The sequence below is a fragment of the Netta rufina genome, assembly GCF_964035555.1.
Source record: "Netta rufina genome assembly, chromosome: 11".
NCBI classification, from domain to species: domain Eukaryota; kingdom Metazoa; phylum Chordata; class Aves; order Anseriformes; family Anatidae; genus Netta; species Netta rufina.
Window position 1 is genome coordinate 8,766,920 of NC_140134.1, and position 16,949 is coordinate 8,783,868.

Genomic DNA, 16,949 nt, shown 5'->3' on the forward strand with positions numbered 1-16,949 from the left:
TGAGAAGCAGGTAAGGAACCGCTGGTGAGGAACAACCAGACTTGAGAAGGCAAGGTGTGTAGCAGAAGAAATTGCATCAGGCCTGTACACACTCGATCACAAAGCTAGCCTGGAGATGAAGGAACTAGAGCTGCAATTGCTGAGAAACATGCCTGAATGTTTAGAGGCTGTACTACATTTACTATGAGACATTAGAGGAATTAAATTGGCTATTAAGGATTCCAGCTCTATTCAATAAACACGGTACTGAAAAATAGGAAGCGTTTTGTATCAGACAGCTAGAGAAGCGTTGTGCTCCCCTCAGGTACCGCAATCGCTGTGGTTGTCAGAGTAGAGGAACACAAACGATAGCGATGGACTGACACCACTTCCATTTACTCGAACCCCAAACACCAGCCCTTGCTACTTTTCCTGCTGGTTCTTTGACCAAATAATGAGTTAGGTGTCCCAACTGGCTCCAAAGATGGAGAAAATGAATGCTTGATAGTAACTATAACCTGATAGTTGATTAAAAGAACACAAAGCAAGAGGCCCAATGCTCTTCAGCAAAAACCCACAGCAGAGCAGCTTCTGGCAGGGTACTCACCAACAGCTGTGACTGCGAGCGCACTGACCCAAGCTCTGAGCTGCCCTGTCCTTACAGAGGGTTACATTTACGCACACAGGGGGTCCTGCTCCCCGCAGTGATGTACTGCCTGCCTCTTTGCAACTTGCTTTAAATTGACCTTTGAAATTCAATTTTCAGTGAATTCATGATGTGCTTGGAAAGCCTCTGGAGCATTCAGCTACTGCAAACCTGTTAACTGGTTTAACGTTACAGCCAACTTATCTTCAGGGTAAAAAACATTGAAGATTATTTTTTTTTCCCAAAAAATTAAATTCCCACCTTACAATTTTTTTTCTGTAGTCATTTTTGGAAGTTTCTTTACTTGCTTGCCAGGGCAACGTCACAATTTTGCGATACAGATTGAGGTGCTTTGCTGTCACTAACCACGCACCCAGAGGACAGCGGTTACCGCCGCTGACCCTGTGGCGTTGAACCGTTCCCTTTGCCACTGCTTTGATTTTTCCCTGTGGATTTTTCCCTGCTCCCCGCCCTCAGGAGCGCCCGCCCGTTACCAGGAGCGGGACACACACCGGGCAGGGCCCCGTAACTCGGGCTCCGAGCCCGCCAGCCCTGACAGGAGCGGCCGCGGAGCCGGGCGCTGAAGGGGCCGGGCCCAGCGCAGCCACCCCCAGGCCCCGCAGGGCGGTGGCGGCGGCTGTGGCCTGGCCCGGCCCCGCCCCGCCGGTTACCGGCGGTGACGTCACGCGCAGGGATTCTAGACCGTTCCAGGGCCGTGACGTCCGGCGGCGTCATTCCAGAAGATTCGGCCGGCGCCGCTATAAAAGGCGCGGAAGAGGCGGGGCTCGCGCAGAGCCGGGCGGGCGGGCGGGCGGAGGGGTAGGGAGGCTGCAGCGCTGAGCGGGGCGGCAGCGGCGGGCCTGGGGCCGTGACGGGCGGTGAGCGCGGTGCGTCCCCCGCGGGGCAGAGCAGGGCACCATGGTGAAGGAGACGGAGTACTACGATATCCTGCAGGTGAAGCCCACCGCCTCCTCCGAGGAGATCAAGCGCGCCTACCGCAAGCTGGCGCTGAAGTACCACCCCGACAAGAACCCCAGTGAGGGCGAGCGGGTACGGAGCCGGGGCTGGGGCCGGGAGCGGGCCGGGGGGCGCGGCGGGGCTCGGGGCTGCCTGGGCCGGGCGGGCCCCGCGTGGCCGCCGCCTGCAGGCCTCGGGGCCGCTCCGCCGGGGGTGCGGGGCCGCGGGGCGGCCTCCAGGTGGCGGCTCCTGGGGCTGGCGCGGAGCTGCCCGGCTCCCCGCCGCCCGGGGGAGCTCCTCTGCTCCAGCGCTGCCCCAGCCCTGCCATGGACGCAGCGCCCTTCCTGCGGCACCCGGGATGAATGAAGGCTGCGGGTGTGCGGACTGGGTAAAGAGGCCTCGGCTTGGCAGCAGGCCTGGTGCCCGGCCGCGGCAGGAGGGCACGCTGAGGAGAAGTGGGCATCGTGGCTCCTTCCCCGGGCACTGCTCTCACCGTTCCTTACAGCTGCCAGGAGTTCACTCTTAGCAGTGATGCTTTTTGAAGCAGGCGAAGCTAGAAAGACTTCTGCTGCCTTAATGGTCATCGTGCTGTATTGGATGTTGTGAAGGTCAAAGCTGGATCCACCTGCCAGCACTACTGTGCACGTTGGGGTTGCAGTGGATGGATTTGTGCCTATGAACAGCATGAGTTCTTTAGAGGAAATACAAAAGCAGGTGGATAGGGAAACTACCCAGAGGAAGCCATTCCATTGGGCTGAGCCATGAGTGGACTGTTTACAGCACATCTGTTTCATTTAAAAAGAGAGACCCACTCAGCTCCCTACTAAAGGAGCACCACAACTGGAGACCTATGGAAAACAAACTTGATTTATAGGTTTATTTACATAGAAATAGGTCTGATAATTAATACCCTAATGTAAGAAAGGAAACACAATAATTGTGCATGTAGTATACTAATTCACAAAGCTAAACTAGTTAAATAGTAACATAGGCTAAGTTAACTTCTAATGCTTTTATTTTTGGTCTGCAAGTTTACCTGGTCATAAGCAGATCATGTTGAAAATGAGCAAGCTGAACAAGCCATTTCAGCCCATTTTTCAACGCTCTTTTCTATTACTATTTTACTAATAAGATTTAGTAATAGAAGCCTCCGGATGGCTTTTTAAAGAATGTCACATCTGGATAAGGTTGATGTTCTGATTTTTATCCAAATTCGTTCCATTTGTAGTTACACCAGTGCTTTGTCACTTAAATATTTGTTTAATTTTAGCTGAGTATAGGAGCTCAGCAGCCATTAAAGATTGCTGTGTAGCTCTAGAATGACTAGTGCTGCTGTGGCCAGTGAGCATCCAGGGACCCCAAAGATTTAGGGGATAGCATCATATCCCTTCCTAAACAGGTTTGTTAGAGGTGTATGATGGCTGCAACCCATGAGCATCAAAGGGGCAGTTTGCATATGCCTGTAAGTTGGATGTGACTCTAAGTTTGTGTGTAATATGCTGGTGGGTGGGAGGGAGAAGACTGCTGTTTTTCCTGGACAAAAGTGTATTATTAGGCTCTATTGTTGAGGGAGTTTTCTCTTGGAAAAAACAAACACTGCAAGAGTGTTGTAGTGGCTCAATCCGAAGATTGAGTTGCACGTGAGAGGGTTACATTTCCTCTTGGTCATAGTTGTTCAGAGCTTCTTTTTTCTTTTTAGTTTAAACTCATATCCCAGGCATATGAAGTTCTGTCGGACCCAAAGAAAAGGGACCTCTATGACCAGGGTGGGGAGCAGGCTATTAAAGAAGGAGGCCTGAGTGGCGGCAGCTTCTCTTCACCCATGGACATCTTTGACATGTTCTTTGGTGGTGGAGGCCGAATGAATAGAGAGAGAAGAGGTACACAGTTCTAAACAAGTTCTAGAAATTCTAACCATGCACTTAAGCATAAAACACGTGTGCTCTGGTACTGCTGTTCTGCTAAGTGCACATAGTGTGGGTTTTATTAGTTGAATTAATAGATCACGTAACCTATGAATTTTAGTTAATCTAGTAGTGAGATTCTAATAAAATAGATAACATGATGTAGCCATAGCAATCTTATTACTTGTGCTTATTTTATTTTTGTTAAAATGGGTATGGGTGTAATTTTTAGGGGAGGGGGGAAATACTTGTCAAGATGGCTAGCAGATAAGTTTTAAGTTATCTTCTTTCTAAATTTATGCCTCACTTGCTCATATGCTTTGGGCAACTTGCTTCAAAGGACACCATCAACTTAAGTTAATGTTGAATCCCATGAAAAGATTTGGGAGAAATTATGTGGCACTGAGTACATACTGTTCCCAAAAGCACAATGATTTCTTCTTGTTCATTCCCAATGTCTGTTGGAAGAGCAAGTAGTAACTTGCTGCCATGTCTTTGAAATCACGCTATGAAGTGGCATGTAAATATATAGGTAGGCCTAACAGCAATTTCTAAATTGACTAGATCTGAAGCTGGTAGTGTCCTTGCATCTTTCTGTTTTGGTTAAGCTTATAAAATTATGGGGAGAAGGAGGGGTCAGGTGGCTTTAATGATGCTTTACTTAACTACAGCTCAACTTTGTTCTGACCTAAGTGGGTGCAGCTTAGTGGAAGCTGATGGAACTGCACATGCTTTTAAGGGGGCTGAGCTCTGTTCAAAGTCTGGAATTAACATTTCTTCAGTGAGACTGCATGTATGAACAAGTATAGAAGCCTTTAAATAAGCATTAGTCCTCCCAGTAGCTGAACCAGAATTAATTTTTCTTTCTCTGTTTTTCCAAGGCAAGAATGTTGTGCACCAGTTAGGTGTATCTCTTGAAGACTTATATAATGGCGTTACAAGGAAACTGGCACTGCAGAAGAATGTTATATGTGGGAAATGTGAAGGTAAAATAAGCAGTGGTTTCAAGCACCTCTTACTCCAAGATCTTCTTGAATAGCATAGTGGAGGGCTGGGAACAAAGTGTGATTTTTTTAATATATTTTTCTCTTCCCCCCGCCCTGAATCAGACTGCTTTATGTCAATCTGTATTCAAGAGTAAGGCCCTCTTCCTAGACAGTGGTGTTAACCTATTGCTCTAATGGCAGACTTGAAGTCTATAAATTGTCATCAAGAGCACCTTTATTACATACTTGAATCGGAAGCTTTAATCAACAGCTGTTTTGTTAAACTTTTTCTTGAATAATTGGCAGTAGAATTGTAGCTAGAGTTGTGCGACTTGTTTTACACCTCTTAAGCATCCATAATGCCTGATCTTCACTGAGGTAAATCTTAATGTAGCCTTGTATCTTAGTATATTTTTACATTTTTACTGAACCAATTCTTACCAAGGCATTAATGGAAAATGTAGCTGTGGAAGGCTGTATGTTGATGATTCATTCAAAACCAAGATAATGGGGGGAGTAGAGGGGAGGGAGAGAGCTGGTGGTGCAGGGAGACTATTAAATGAGCTGTGAGTAGAGAAGTTGGCTTTCTTTTGTATGTTAAAACTCCTAACTTGTGGGGCATGTTTGTCGTGGAAACTAAATCCTAATTAAATTGGAATTGCATTACAGAACTACTTAAGTTGCCTAAAGGTTCTCTTGAAGTCAGTGAGTTGTAGCTTGACTATTGTAGAATAATTTTTTTTTTTACCCCTGAGATTACCTTTAACTTCTTCTGTTAAAGGCTATGGTGGAAAGCGAGGGGCAGTAGAAAAGTGCCCTGTGTGTAAAGGAAGAGGAATGCAAGTTCTAGTTCAGCAGATTGGACCTGGCATGGTACAGCAAATCCAAACTGTGTGTCCAGAATGCAAAGGCCAAGGTGAAAGAATAAACCCAAAGGACAGGTGTGACAACTGCAATGGCTGTAAGGTTGTAAGAGAGAAAAAGATCATAGAAGTTCATGTTGATAAAGGTGAGAGACGTTTATTTGTTCTGCATCCCTAATCCCATTCTAATAATTCTGTTGAGAGTTCACTGCTTTTTCTTCTGCAGGTATGAAAGATGGTCAGAAGATAGTATTTCATGGAGAAGGTGACCAAGAACCTGATCTGGAGCCTGGTGATGTTATAATAGTACTTGATCAAAAGGATCATGCTGTCTTTCAGAGGCGAGGGCATGACTTAATTACAAAAATGAGAATTCAACTCTCAGAGGCTTTATGTGGCTTCAAAAAGACAATTGATACTCTTGACAACAGAGTTCTTGTCATATCATCTAGGCCAGGTAGGTCTTCAGAATTCTGATGCCATGCAAACTGCTTGTCTTTTGGACTGTGCTAGAGCTGTTTCTTAATCAACTGATGCAACAAATCCAAACTGCTTTTGCAGTCATGGAGTCAGGAGTGGCAAAACTAAGAACTGAAACTCTGCATGCAGAATTCCAGCTAATGCTGTCAAATGCTTCTTAGGAAGGTTGCTACTTCAGTTGCAGGATAGACAGGCCATGAGAGGCCAGAAACATACATATTAATCTGTGAATTCAGCCTGGAGGCTGTTCTAAGAAAAGCTGATTTGCCTACAGTAGAGGAAATACTCAAGATGAATTTCTATTTGGTGTTTTTATCACTTTGCTTTGTTTTAGTGTGCTTCAGTATGCGCTGTTTTCTGTAGATTGCTCTGTAACCTAAAGTTTATTTTTATTGGTTATGAAACTCCTGTCATGTAAGATTGCTTACAACTCCTGACCTTTGTGCAGGTGAAGTGGTAAAACACGGTGACCTAAAGTGTATCTACAATGAAGGGATGCCTATCTACAAATCCCCAATGGACAAAGGCAGCTTAATTATACAATTTTTGGTAAGTTAACTACTTGCTTTTTTGTAGCAAAGAAATCTATTAGCATCAGGAGTAACTATTTGTTTAAAAAAAAATTGTAGGTCCAGTTCCCAGAGCACCACTGGCTTCCAAGGGAGAAACTCAATCTGCTGGAGGCTCTGCTTCCTCCACGAGAAGATGTTATGATTACAGATGAGATGGATCAGGTAGACCTTGAAGATTTTGACCCTAGTGAGCAAACCTACCGTAACAGTGGGGGAGAAGCATATGAAGAAGATGAAGAGGGTCCAAGAACAGGTGTACAATGTCAGACATCTTAAAGCAAGGTGGAATGGCTATCATCTAAAATGTAAATTTTCACAATGAAAACTGCATGGCTGTAATAGCCACTGCTTCTGGTTTTTGTGTTCAGCAAATTGAGTTGCTGCGCTGTCAGTATCACTTTTTTTGTAACTAATTTATATTGTGTTCTTGTCTTTATATATAAAGCAAATGTCACACAGCTGAGAACCAACTGAGTTGGTATACATTTTCTTGTGCTGTGAAGGTTCTCACTTTATTTCACCTATGCTATTTATATAAGACTCTGGCAATACTGCTAAGAAGTGGAGTGTCTTATGTAAATATTTTCATACTGGAAATTAATTTCATAGAATAAAACATAGCTGAAGTTACTTCTAATAAATAGAACTTCACATTTTGTTTTTTCTCTTCGTGCTTTGTAAGCTAGTCTTCTTAAACATGTTTCTCTAAGTTCCTGCTCCATTGTTCAACTAGTTTAGATGTCTTTGTGTATGCAGTCCATTAACCAGCTAACTGTATTTCAAGAGTATTTTATTCCTGCCCTACTACTTCATAGTACTGTTCTCCTGTCTCTTCCTTTTCTACAGATGAGAGTAGACTTCTTTCATCATCTTAACTCCGTTAAGTGTAACAAGAAAATTATGAAGTATTTCTCTCCTGTGTATACAGTACTTCAGAATGATTTAACCAGAGGTACTTCCCCCCCCCCCTCCCCAGAATGACTTTTTCAGAAACTGTTGCTCTTTATCTCAGGCTTTCCTAGAAGGTGGTGTGGCTGTACAACAAAAGGCTATGCCTTGCATATACTGTTGGTGCTTTGTACTGTGCCAAGATAGCAAAGTAAAATTCCATTTTATCTGTTTTATAAAAGCAGACTTTGTACTGAAGTAGGGTTGAGAACAAGTAGTACCCATTAGTGAAATTAAACCATGATGAAGGTGCCACCTGTCACCATACAATGGCTGGAACAGGTGTTCAACTTGAATGACCCTATCCCACAGAGGACCAACATTAAGATGAGCGAAGGCTATCATAATCTCAGTCACTCTTCCTTTTCCTAAAATAAGCTTGTTCAAGCTGGTCAACAATTTCTAGCTCTAGTCTATTTATGTAGGAAAGCCAGGAAGAGATGAGATACCAGTGGTAGATTAACTGAGCAGTTACCTCACCCATGACTGTATATTTCCAAAAATACATTTTTCCAAGGATTAGTTACAAGTTACTTGCAACTATAGTTTTTATTTTAAAAAAGTAAAGCTTTCTTTCATGCTAAACAATAAAGATTGCATATAAATTTATCTGATTATCTGATTTTCAGTGGGAAATCAGATCAGCATTACTAAAATGCTTTTTATAAAATAAAAAAAAAAACAGGATTGCAGTGTTTTTAAGAACTGCCACAGAAGTTAACCAAAGACATTTAAAGACATTTAAACAGGACAATCATAGATATGGATTTCTTTGTCATTTCCAACAGATACAATTTTGGACCCACTTCCATTGTATTTCACTCCCCAAACCTGCAAATAGGACATAGAGAAGATCATAAAGGGGAGGTACTGAGACAAAACATTTATTTATCTTTGCAACAAGTAATGTATACCAACTACAAGAAGCAAAAGAGGATTATTTAAGAACACCCTCTCAGAGCTAATACAGTTACAATTCCTGCTTTAACAAGTGATAAGGCTTGTAATGGGATGAGACCTCTAGCTGCCTGGTAAATTCTTGCTTTCTACTTTCATTGACTACAGATTATGCAGCCTTAAGATACTTGGAAAAATACCAAAGTGTACTTGCCCCAAGTAGCATAAGTCTGTCTTAACCTTTTACACTCTTGGCTCCCATCTTTTTTTTGAGTGTATTTTGAAGTGCTTTTCATGCAGACTGAGAAGCAGCGTATGATAAAGAATGACCTAGTTTATCCTTGGGTTAATTGAGAGTCATTTACTTACCAGTGCAAAAGCAAGAGAAATTCAGGTCAGTCCTCTGGCTTGAGCTAAAAACTTATAAACCTGTAAATGACTCTCACTCATCCCTTTTATTAGAATAACAACATGAGGAAGAATGAAGTCTATCCAGCACATTAATACAAGATTACAAAATAGCTGTATCAACATGTTTTGGGGGAAATCTCATACGCTGCTTTTCTATCTAAAAACTATAGGGATCAAATGTTTCAGGGGGCTGACATATCCCTGCCTTCCACAAGTCCATGTAATTACAACTAAAACAACACTAGAAACCCAATTATGCTTGGTATCAAAATCCTCACAGATGTAGATAACTGAAAAAGGGGTTACCAGCAAAAAAGTACTGTGGAAAAAAGAGTCTAAATAAAATATGCAGGAATTTCCATTCTTAAGTCTTCTCTTAAACATCCAAATACAGCCTTGTTCTACTTAACACCTAGCATTTGGGGAAAAAGAAGTAAGCTGGTTCCTAGCCTCTTTACTCAATTACAGCTTTTCTTCAGCAAAAATAGAGTTTCAAGGATGGTTTGAAATATTTTTTAAAAATACCATCCTTTTAAATAACTCCTTCCCCCTACACCTGCACGCACTCTGTAAGTGATAAATAAGACCATGAAGATAACAAATACAGTCTGATAAGAATCCATTTGGCCACTCAGGAGTACCCTTGTTTGGACCTGTAAAAATGGGTTCCATGGAAGAGCTCAACCTATACCACTCTTGGAATATTAGATTGATATTAAGTGCCTAAAAATTGCAGCTTTTAAGATTTCATTACAGTAAGCTGAAGTCCAACTCCACTTTTAAGCACAAGCACGCACAACTGCACAACTTAAGTTTTCCTGTTTACAGTGATTTAGGTAAAGTGATGGTAGACCAGACAATATTAAGTTTGTAACATACCTGATCTTGGTGGTCAGAGAAAGTGTGAACACAGGTTCTTGTTCCGGCATCCCAAACTTTTACACTTTTATCAGATGAACTGGAAAAATAATCAAAATTTAAGTTAATAGATTAACTAGTTTATTTCAGAGCTTAAAAGATAGGGATAAATTAACAAAGATTTGCATCTTCTACCAGGTCTAGTAACCTTTAAGATACATCACTGTTTCAGTATCTGCAGTATGAAAATGAGGACTCCTGTTTTAGTCAGAAAATTCTTTGAAAATTCTTGATCCAAAGATCAAGAAATGCCTATTGTATATACCAGGTCTCCCAACTGTCTAAGCTGTTTTAAGAGCTGTTAAGGCAGTTCAACTCAATCAACATGTACTACTACTACATTAGGTTGTACTTGTTTTTTAACAGCAGCTTTTCAGATATTTAGAATCAAATTGCCCTTTTTTTCATTAAAGTATTTTTCACTTGTAGGAACTACACTGCAGTGAGATGACTTATACTATGAAATAGTATTGACTACAACTGCTATTACATTACAAATTAGCTTGAGTCTTTTATTGTTATGTTTGCTATTCCATTACAGATTTCACTGCAATTTGAACACATCTACTTTCTGATTAATCTCCACTTATAAAGCTTTTTTTTTTTTTTTTTTTTTTTAAATAAGCATAAGAGTTTAAAATCCTCATTACCTGGAAACAAAATGGGTATCATCAGGACAAAATGCTACATTTAATACCCAGGATCCATGACCACTTAATGTGCCAGCCAAGTTTGCATGCTGTCTGTAGAAAGAACAAATTTAGAACACAGAATTGTAAGATCAACATTTGGTTTGTGAATTCCAGGGAGAAAGCAACTAGAATATACTGTAATCAGCGCAGTCACGAATAGTTCAATGGAAGGATCACGGAAGGAGGACATTTTTTCAACCAAGCTGTCTTGTGTTGCAGTAGGTTCTGGTTTTCCATTTCCATACTTAAAAAGGTCACTACAAAGATGGATAGGTGGACAAAACAGTTTGGCCTGGAAAACTTCTACAAAGAATGCACAGTAATGCAGGTATAGAGGAGTGAAGATGACTGAATCAGTGCCTTTTCCTTCCCAGGAAACTCCTCCAATTTTTGACACAATGCAAGAGAAAAAAAAGTAAACGATGTCACTTCAGGTAGGTACAGATGTTTCTGATGTGTAAACACAAACACACAGGACAGATATACAAAACAATTAGCCTGTTGCTTACAGGGGCAAATATGAGGAAAACTGATTTCAAACTAAGACTATCATCTACCTATGTACTTCTTAAAAACTAGAAGACTTAATGTTTTATTATTTAAGCTAAGGTTACTTATTCAATAAAGAATTGTCCAAAAGCGGAAGGGAATTTTACATTTTTTAACATCCTCAGCTTTTTGGAACAGTTACTTTACTGTTAGCATATCTTGCAAAATGAAAACTCACACATCGTAGATTTTGATGTAGCCATCATCTGAAGCAGTTACAAGTAACTGAGAATCTGGAGAAAATGTCAGTGAACGAATAGGCATCGCATGACCTGAAATTCAAAGTTTTGCATGGCTCAGAATTTATCTCTACTGCTTACTAATAACAGTAATAGTAGTGAGAGTTACATCAGAACAGCATTCCCTGTTAAAAGAAAGCAACCTCTCTATGCCTCTGCTGGCTTCTTCACACAACATACAATGGAAACTGGCAATATTCTGAGCTTTGAATGTTAAAGCATGTCCAAGGCAACACAAAAGTACTCCTTTCAGCTGAGGATCTTAATTAGAAGTGATGTAGGAAAACGTAGTTTTCTGATCTCACAATGCTTTCTAATATGACAAGCGTCATGTTTTCTAACATGATTTAATAATGTTTGAAGTTGTTGGGTTCTATATTTTGCACTGGGCAGAATCTGCATAACAGTAAAAGCTCACACCTTAAAAATGCGTATCTTTTACAACATAGTATGTTCAGTTGTTTTCTGAAACAAGAATACTTTGCTATAAATCTGATACCATATTCAAAAGAAAAATCATGTATAGCAGCATAGATTCGGCTTAGTCTCACTTGTAGTGCACTACAATACAAGAAGCAACTGCAATTTAAGAAATGAGTTAAGCATTACTGACTTGATATTTTAAGATAGGGATGAGATTTATGCTACAAGCCTGAGTTTACAGTTTGCCTCTTATTTTGCAAATTAAGTAAATGAATAAATAAAATCTAATGGACAAAAAACATAAATTCATTTATGCTGTGGCTATTGTATCCAACTCTGACTTACATTATATCTTTCAGTTTTCCTGAATGAAACCAGAACTTAGGTACTGCAAATAGGCAAACCATTACCTTCTAGCGTGTGCAAAAGTTTTCCAGTTGCAATATCAAAAATATTGATAATGCCATCTATCGCTCCACTGGCTAAGTATTTCCCATCTGGACTCTGTAATAAAACACAGCAAGTATGCATTTAACAACTGTAGGAATTTATGCTATGTACCTCCCCTCCCGATGCTCTTAGCGGCTTGTCACAAAGCACGGTTGACAATATCACATAGAAATAAAGTGATGAAAGAAAAAAAAAAAGGCTTATAACATATTACCACATATTTCATATAAGAGATGATCAGTTGTTGTTCTTACATATGCAATGCTAAGGATGAACTTTCCTCTGGTATCCAGAGAATATTCTTTTTTTCCAGTTTCAGCACCAAAAATATTTACTTTTCCCACATGACTTCCTGTTGCAAGGTACTGGGAATCAGGTGAAAAAGCCAGAGACCAAGCATCAACTATATTAAAAAATAACAACAACAAAAACAAACAAAAAAACCAACATTCAGTTAGCTGAATACTGTTGTTAGTCCTTACCCAATGTCAGTTCAGAACGCGTATGTTTAGACGTTTATCCCTGGCTACTCTTAATACTCCAAACTCTACTAAATACTCCAGGAGCATACAAGCTCATTAATGTGAACTTCCTTTTAATGGAGTAAAGCATGAGATATTTATTTAAGTTTAGTGAAAGATGACATTTTCTACTAAGATCTCAAGTTTAGTAGCCCCTACTGCAACAACAAATTTAGCATTTAAGGCTGCATATGTGAAGTATAAATTCGTTCTTTTCTCCTCATGCTGACAGGTATTGAACCAGTGTAAGAAAGCAACAACTAGCAGTTAGCAATGCACAGAAGATGGAGAAGAATCATGCAGATATATGAATGTAACGTGGGTCAACATGTGTTACAAGTGAATTAAAAAACCTTTCAGAGTAACATAATATATTTATCTGGCACAATGTAATTCACAGATTTTTCTATATTCTTATGATTAATTACCTAAAACACTCCAAGATTGTTTTTAATTACGGGACTGCCAATGGATCAGTGAAGTAACAATAAAATCTTAGGCCCTGCATTCCAACTCAGAGAATGCAACATCAGTCTAGACTTCAGCTCTACCCTACTTTGACTTGTTCCCTTAGGCTTGGATGTACTGCATAAATAAGCATCACATATATGGCTTAAGTTCAATTCACATATAACTAGAAATCAAGACTCAGACTTCCTTTGTAAACCAGTCTGAGTAAGTGTTTGGATCATTTTTTAAAATACCTTTATATTAACATATGTGTAAGAGCAAGCTGGTTTCCATTCTGCTTTATCTAACAAAAAAACATATCTAAAAAAGTGTAAATAGTGTAAAAATGTAAAACCATCTGATATTACTTTATGTTGAGCTGATAAAAATCACTCAGATTTTAAGATTCTGCAAATCAAGAAAGATTTTAAAAGTCCCAGTCATCTCATATACCCTAATTATATAATGTACAGTAGTTACCACCTAGGTTTAGGAAATTTCTTACACACAGATTAACACTGATATCTTACCAGGTCCAGCATCTATTGACTTGATCTGTTTGCCAGTTTCCAAATCCCAAAGGCGAATATGGGCATCTAGGGAGCTGGATGCTGCAATGGAACCTGTGTGGCTGATATCCACAGATACCACACCTAGTTGGTGACCCTCTAACGTCCACTGTAGGTTCAATTTTTCACCATTCCTTTTGTTAAAGGGAAAGAAAAGGCCAGTTATGAATAGCTGGAGGTACTTAACTGAAATCCAACCTCGGATAAAACAAATAAACAAATTAACCTACACTTCTCAATTCTGGTCAACCATAGGAAAACAGAAGTACCCATGGAAAGTGAGGACAGCTATGCACAAATTGCTCACTGTACTCAAAGGAAAGAAACAAATCATTTATCGTATTTCTGAAAAGCATGTACTTCATTTTAAGTTTGTAAGGAGTCCCACAGAAATCTCCATCACACAGCAGTACATGACTACTTGCACAGCAGACCCAATCTGCCAGCACAACATGAAACAATGACTAACATTTTTAGAATATCACACAAAGCTACTGAAGTAACTAAAGTGAAGCACAGACTTAATATTGCTCTGGCTAAGAGAGAGGAAAACATTGCAAAAGTACACTTCAGTGTCACTTGTATGAGGATTATGAAGATATATTTCTTTTTTTTTGATAAGAAAGGAAGGTAACATTTTCTCTTTTACTTTGTTCTCATTATTCCTTTCACAGTATACATGCCCCCAATGCATTGTCTCATAAAAAGCTTCATTTCTAATTCTTTGGTTTCAAAATGCATCAAGTTCTACCATTCTCTCACAGAAGACATATAAAATTCAATGTATATTTTCAGAAGGGTTTGTGTTCTTCCCAATTTAAAGCACATTGGAATGCTACCACTCCTGTAAAAAGCATGTACCAATGAAGATAAGCTTGCTCAAGAGCTGTGCCATGCTACCTGTTGTGGAAATTTAAGGTTGCTTTAACTCCACACTGACTACTTCCCAGGGTTAAAACTGGTTTTAACCATTCAGTATGGAGCAGTTCACTTACCACTTCCAGACCTTCACTAGATCATCCAAAGAACCAGAGATCACAATTTCAGAACCATCCTTTTTGTTCTTTCCCCAGGCAACTGACCAGATGTCATCATCATGAGCTAAAAGAGAATATAAACATAGAAACTAAAAGTTAAGGTGGTTTCTTTTGATGGAAGATAACAACCAATTTTTACTTCCCGTTATAGGCTGGACACCTATGTAATATTCAGAGCAGATAGCCCAATTAATGTCTTGACATGACACAGAGTTAAATTTAAACCAGGAAACTGCCCTTTTTTGTGTTCTTTTACAATTTTAAGATTGCTCTGACAAAGGTCTACATTGTAGCTGTATTTTGACATTTTTACAAAAGGAAGTTTTAAAGCATATGCAGCTGGTTTATCAGGCAAAAACCATGGAGTTTTTTTATCATAAGTCTATTGCATCTGCTGCAGCAAGAACATGCTACTCTAGTCACAGTACCTACAGACTTCTGGGACTACTTCAGTATATGAGAGTCCAGTCACCAAAAAAAGTCACGTAGGCTTTGGTAACGCTAAAATTGCCTGTTTAATGTTAGCAGCAGACCCCCTTGCACTTCAGGTCTATCAGTGCTCTGGGAGCCTTATCACTGCTGTTATTGTTTCAAAGCACACAAGGTCTATATTTACCAAGGTCACTGTTGAAAAACTGCACAGATATGTTTAAGCTATTCAGATTTACATGTCATATAAACATAACCCAGATGATCTCAGACACATATCTGCTTTACATTGCCCAAGGAAGCCAGTATTATTTAATAAATATCGGTGTCTTCTCACCTTGCTCTTGCTTGAAGAGAATACCGTACTAGAAAGAAAAAATAATTAGTATTATGCATAAGCAGCCTAAATATATATATATAGTACATATATCAAACCAACAATTACTTAATTTAAAATTAAGCTCTCATTTACCTGCGTGGTCATGTCTTTATGGAAGCAATCTTAACAGGAATGCTCTGGAAGGAGAAAACCCATTAGGCTCAACAATAAGACTCAGGCTCAGAAACACCGCTCTGCAAGGAGAAAACGCGGTGGGCACAGGCGTCAGGCATCAAGAAAGCGCTGCCCTTGGGGCACCCCCGCCTCCCCACGGGACCCCCACTGCCGCCACCACTCCTCCTTCACGGCCACAGCACGCCCTGAGCTACCGGGCCGAGCCGCGACGGGCCGCGAGGCACCGGGACGCGCCCTGAGGTACCGTGAGGGGCCGTGAGGTACCGGTCCGAGCCGTGAGGTACCGGGAGGGGCCGAGCCGGGCCACCGGGATTCCTGTCGCCGCCGTCGCGCAGTGATGAGGCCTTCTCGGCGCCGCGACGATAGAGAGGGGCGGTGGCGGCGCCGCGCTCTCTGCCGCCGCCGTGTGGCGATGGAGGCTCCGCTCCCCGCGCCTCAGCTGAGCAGCGCCGCTGAGGTAAAGCGGGGCTGAGGGCGCCGCGGGCTGGCCCCGCCGCCTTCACACGTCCCCTCCGGCCGCTGCAGGTCCCCGGGGAGCGCCTGTCCGTCCCTGGCTGCCTGGCGGCGCGGCCGGGACGCTGCCACCTTCCCGGGCACGGCCGCTGATGGGCAGCAGGCTGCTGGCCGCCCGGCCGTCCCCGGTTCTCCCGCTGGTCACACGCAGGCAGCGACCCCAGCGGGCTGAGGCATCAGCCACTGTGCTTGTAGCTGTCCTAAAGCAGTCAGCGTTTTTTGGGTGACCTATAAAAAACTATAATGCACTTTAGTGTCGTGAGGGCAGCTGTGGGAAACGTGAGGGACTCGGGCAGCAGCAGGGCTGGAAGTTGCTGACTGAAAAGTGAGACTGGCTGGCTTTTGTCAAGGGTGTGGAGGAGCAATGCCAAGCCGTCAGGGAAGACTGAGCTCCAAATTTACTTCTTACCGTGGGTATTGGGTCACTTCACAAACAGCCATCTCCCAAGGATTCTGGAGCTGCTGTAAATGTTGAGCAGCACTGCCCATTTCCCCAGCCAGAGTGCCGAAGTCGGCTTTAATTTCACGGGAGGGAGAGGAAGCTGGTGACAGAGGGTGACAAAAAAGATAAGACTTTTCTTGGAAGCTGACTTTTTTCATGTTGCATTTACTGCCTCTGCTTAAGTTAGAGCTGGGAAAAAAAAAAAAAATCAGAATTAAAGTTCAGGAGAACAAAGCAGCTTCCCTGAGGCTTTAAGCTAAAGACAAAGGATCAGTGGCCTTTCACAGTTTTTAATCAGTCTTTATGTGTACACAAAGCTCACCGAGATCAATAGAGCTTGTCAGAGTAAGCAAAGTAACAACCAAAACAGGAATTCTGAATGTGTCTTAACACAGTTCTGCAGTCAAGAATGAAAATCTGGGTAAAACTCTTACAAGTAATTACAGAATCCTTAGTTCTCTTATTATTTAGATTGAGCTTTGAGAGGCTTTTAAGGCAAGCTGCTTTAATACACTGAATTTCAGTTACTAATGATACACTGGAAAGCATTGTTTCAGTAG

The 16,949-nt window shown here is 41.4% G+C and overlaps 2 protein-coding genes across 7 annotated transcripts; one reads left to right on the plus strand and one right to left on the minus strand.

Annotated features, from left to right (window-relative positions):
* Positions 1–1,437: 1,437 nt before the first annotated feature.
* On the plus strand, positions 1,438–7,054 carry DNAJA4 (DnaJ heat shock protein family (Hsp40) member A4). 2 transcript variants are annotated; one of them, XM_084293511.1, is made up of 7 exons: positions 1,438–1,675; positions 3,282–3,462; positions 4,368–4,472; positions 5,254–5,481; positions 5,562–5,792; positions 6,264–6,364; positions 6,445–7,054. In XM_084293511.1, the coding sequence occupies exons 1-7, from the start codon at positions 1,544–1,546 to the stop codon at positions 6,661–6,663; spliced, it is 1,197 nt and encodes a 398-aa protein (XP_084149637.1). In that variant the 5' UTR covers positions 1,438–1,543; the 3' UTR covers positions 6,664–7,054. The 2 variants fall into 2 exon arrangements, with proteins under 2 accessions (XP_084149637.1, XP_084149638.1); XM_084293512.1 differs by lacking the exon at positions 1,438–1,675 and adding an exon at positions 1,691–3,044.
* Positions 7,055–7,791: 737 nt separating this feature from the next.
* On the minus strand, positions 7,792–15,776 carry SKIC8 (SKI8 subunit of superkiller complex). Of its 5 annotated transcripts, none has more exons than XM_084293215.1 (11): positions 15,679–15,776; positions 15,393–15,493; positions 15,258–15,285; positions 14,450–14,555; positions 13,416–13,588; positions 12,169–12,317; positions 11,875–11,968; positions 10,981–11,074; positions 10,212–10,304; positions 9,523–9,601; positions 7,792–8,166 (listed from the first exon to the last, which is right to left on the minus strand). In XM_084293215.1, exons 2-11 carry the CDS (start codon positions 15,402–15,404, stop codon positions 8,077–8,079), a joined length of 918 nt encoding a protein of 305 aa, XP_084149341.1. In that variant the 5' UTR covers positions 15,405–15,493; positions 15,679–15,776; the 3' UTR covers positions 7,792–8,076. The 5 variants fall into 5 exon arrangements, with proteins under 5 accessions (XP_084149341.1, XP_084149344.1, XP_084149343.1 ...); XM_084293218.1 differs by having other exon boundaries at positions 15,393–15,436; positions 15,699–15,775; XM_084293217.1 differs by having other exon boundaries at positions 15,393–15,436; positions 15,719–15,774.
* Positions 15,777–16,949: the final 1,173 nt, after the last annotated feature.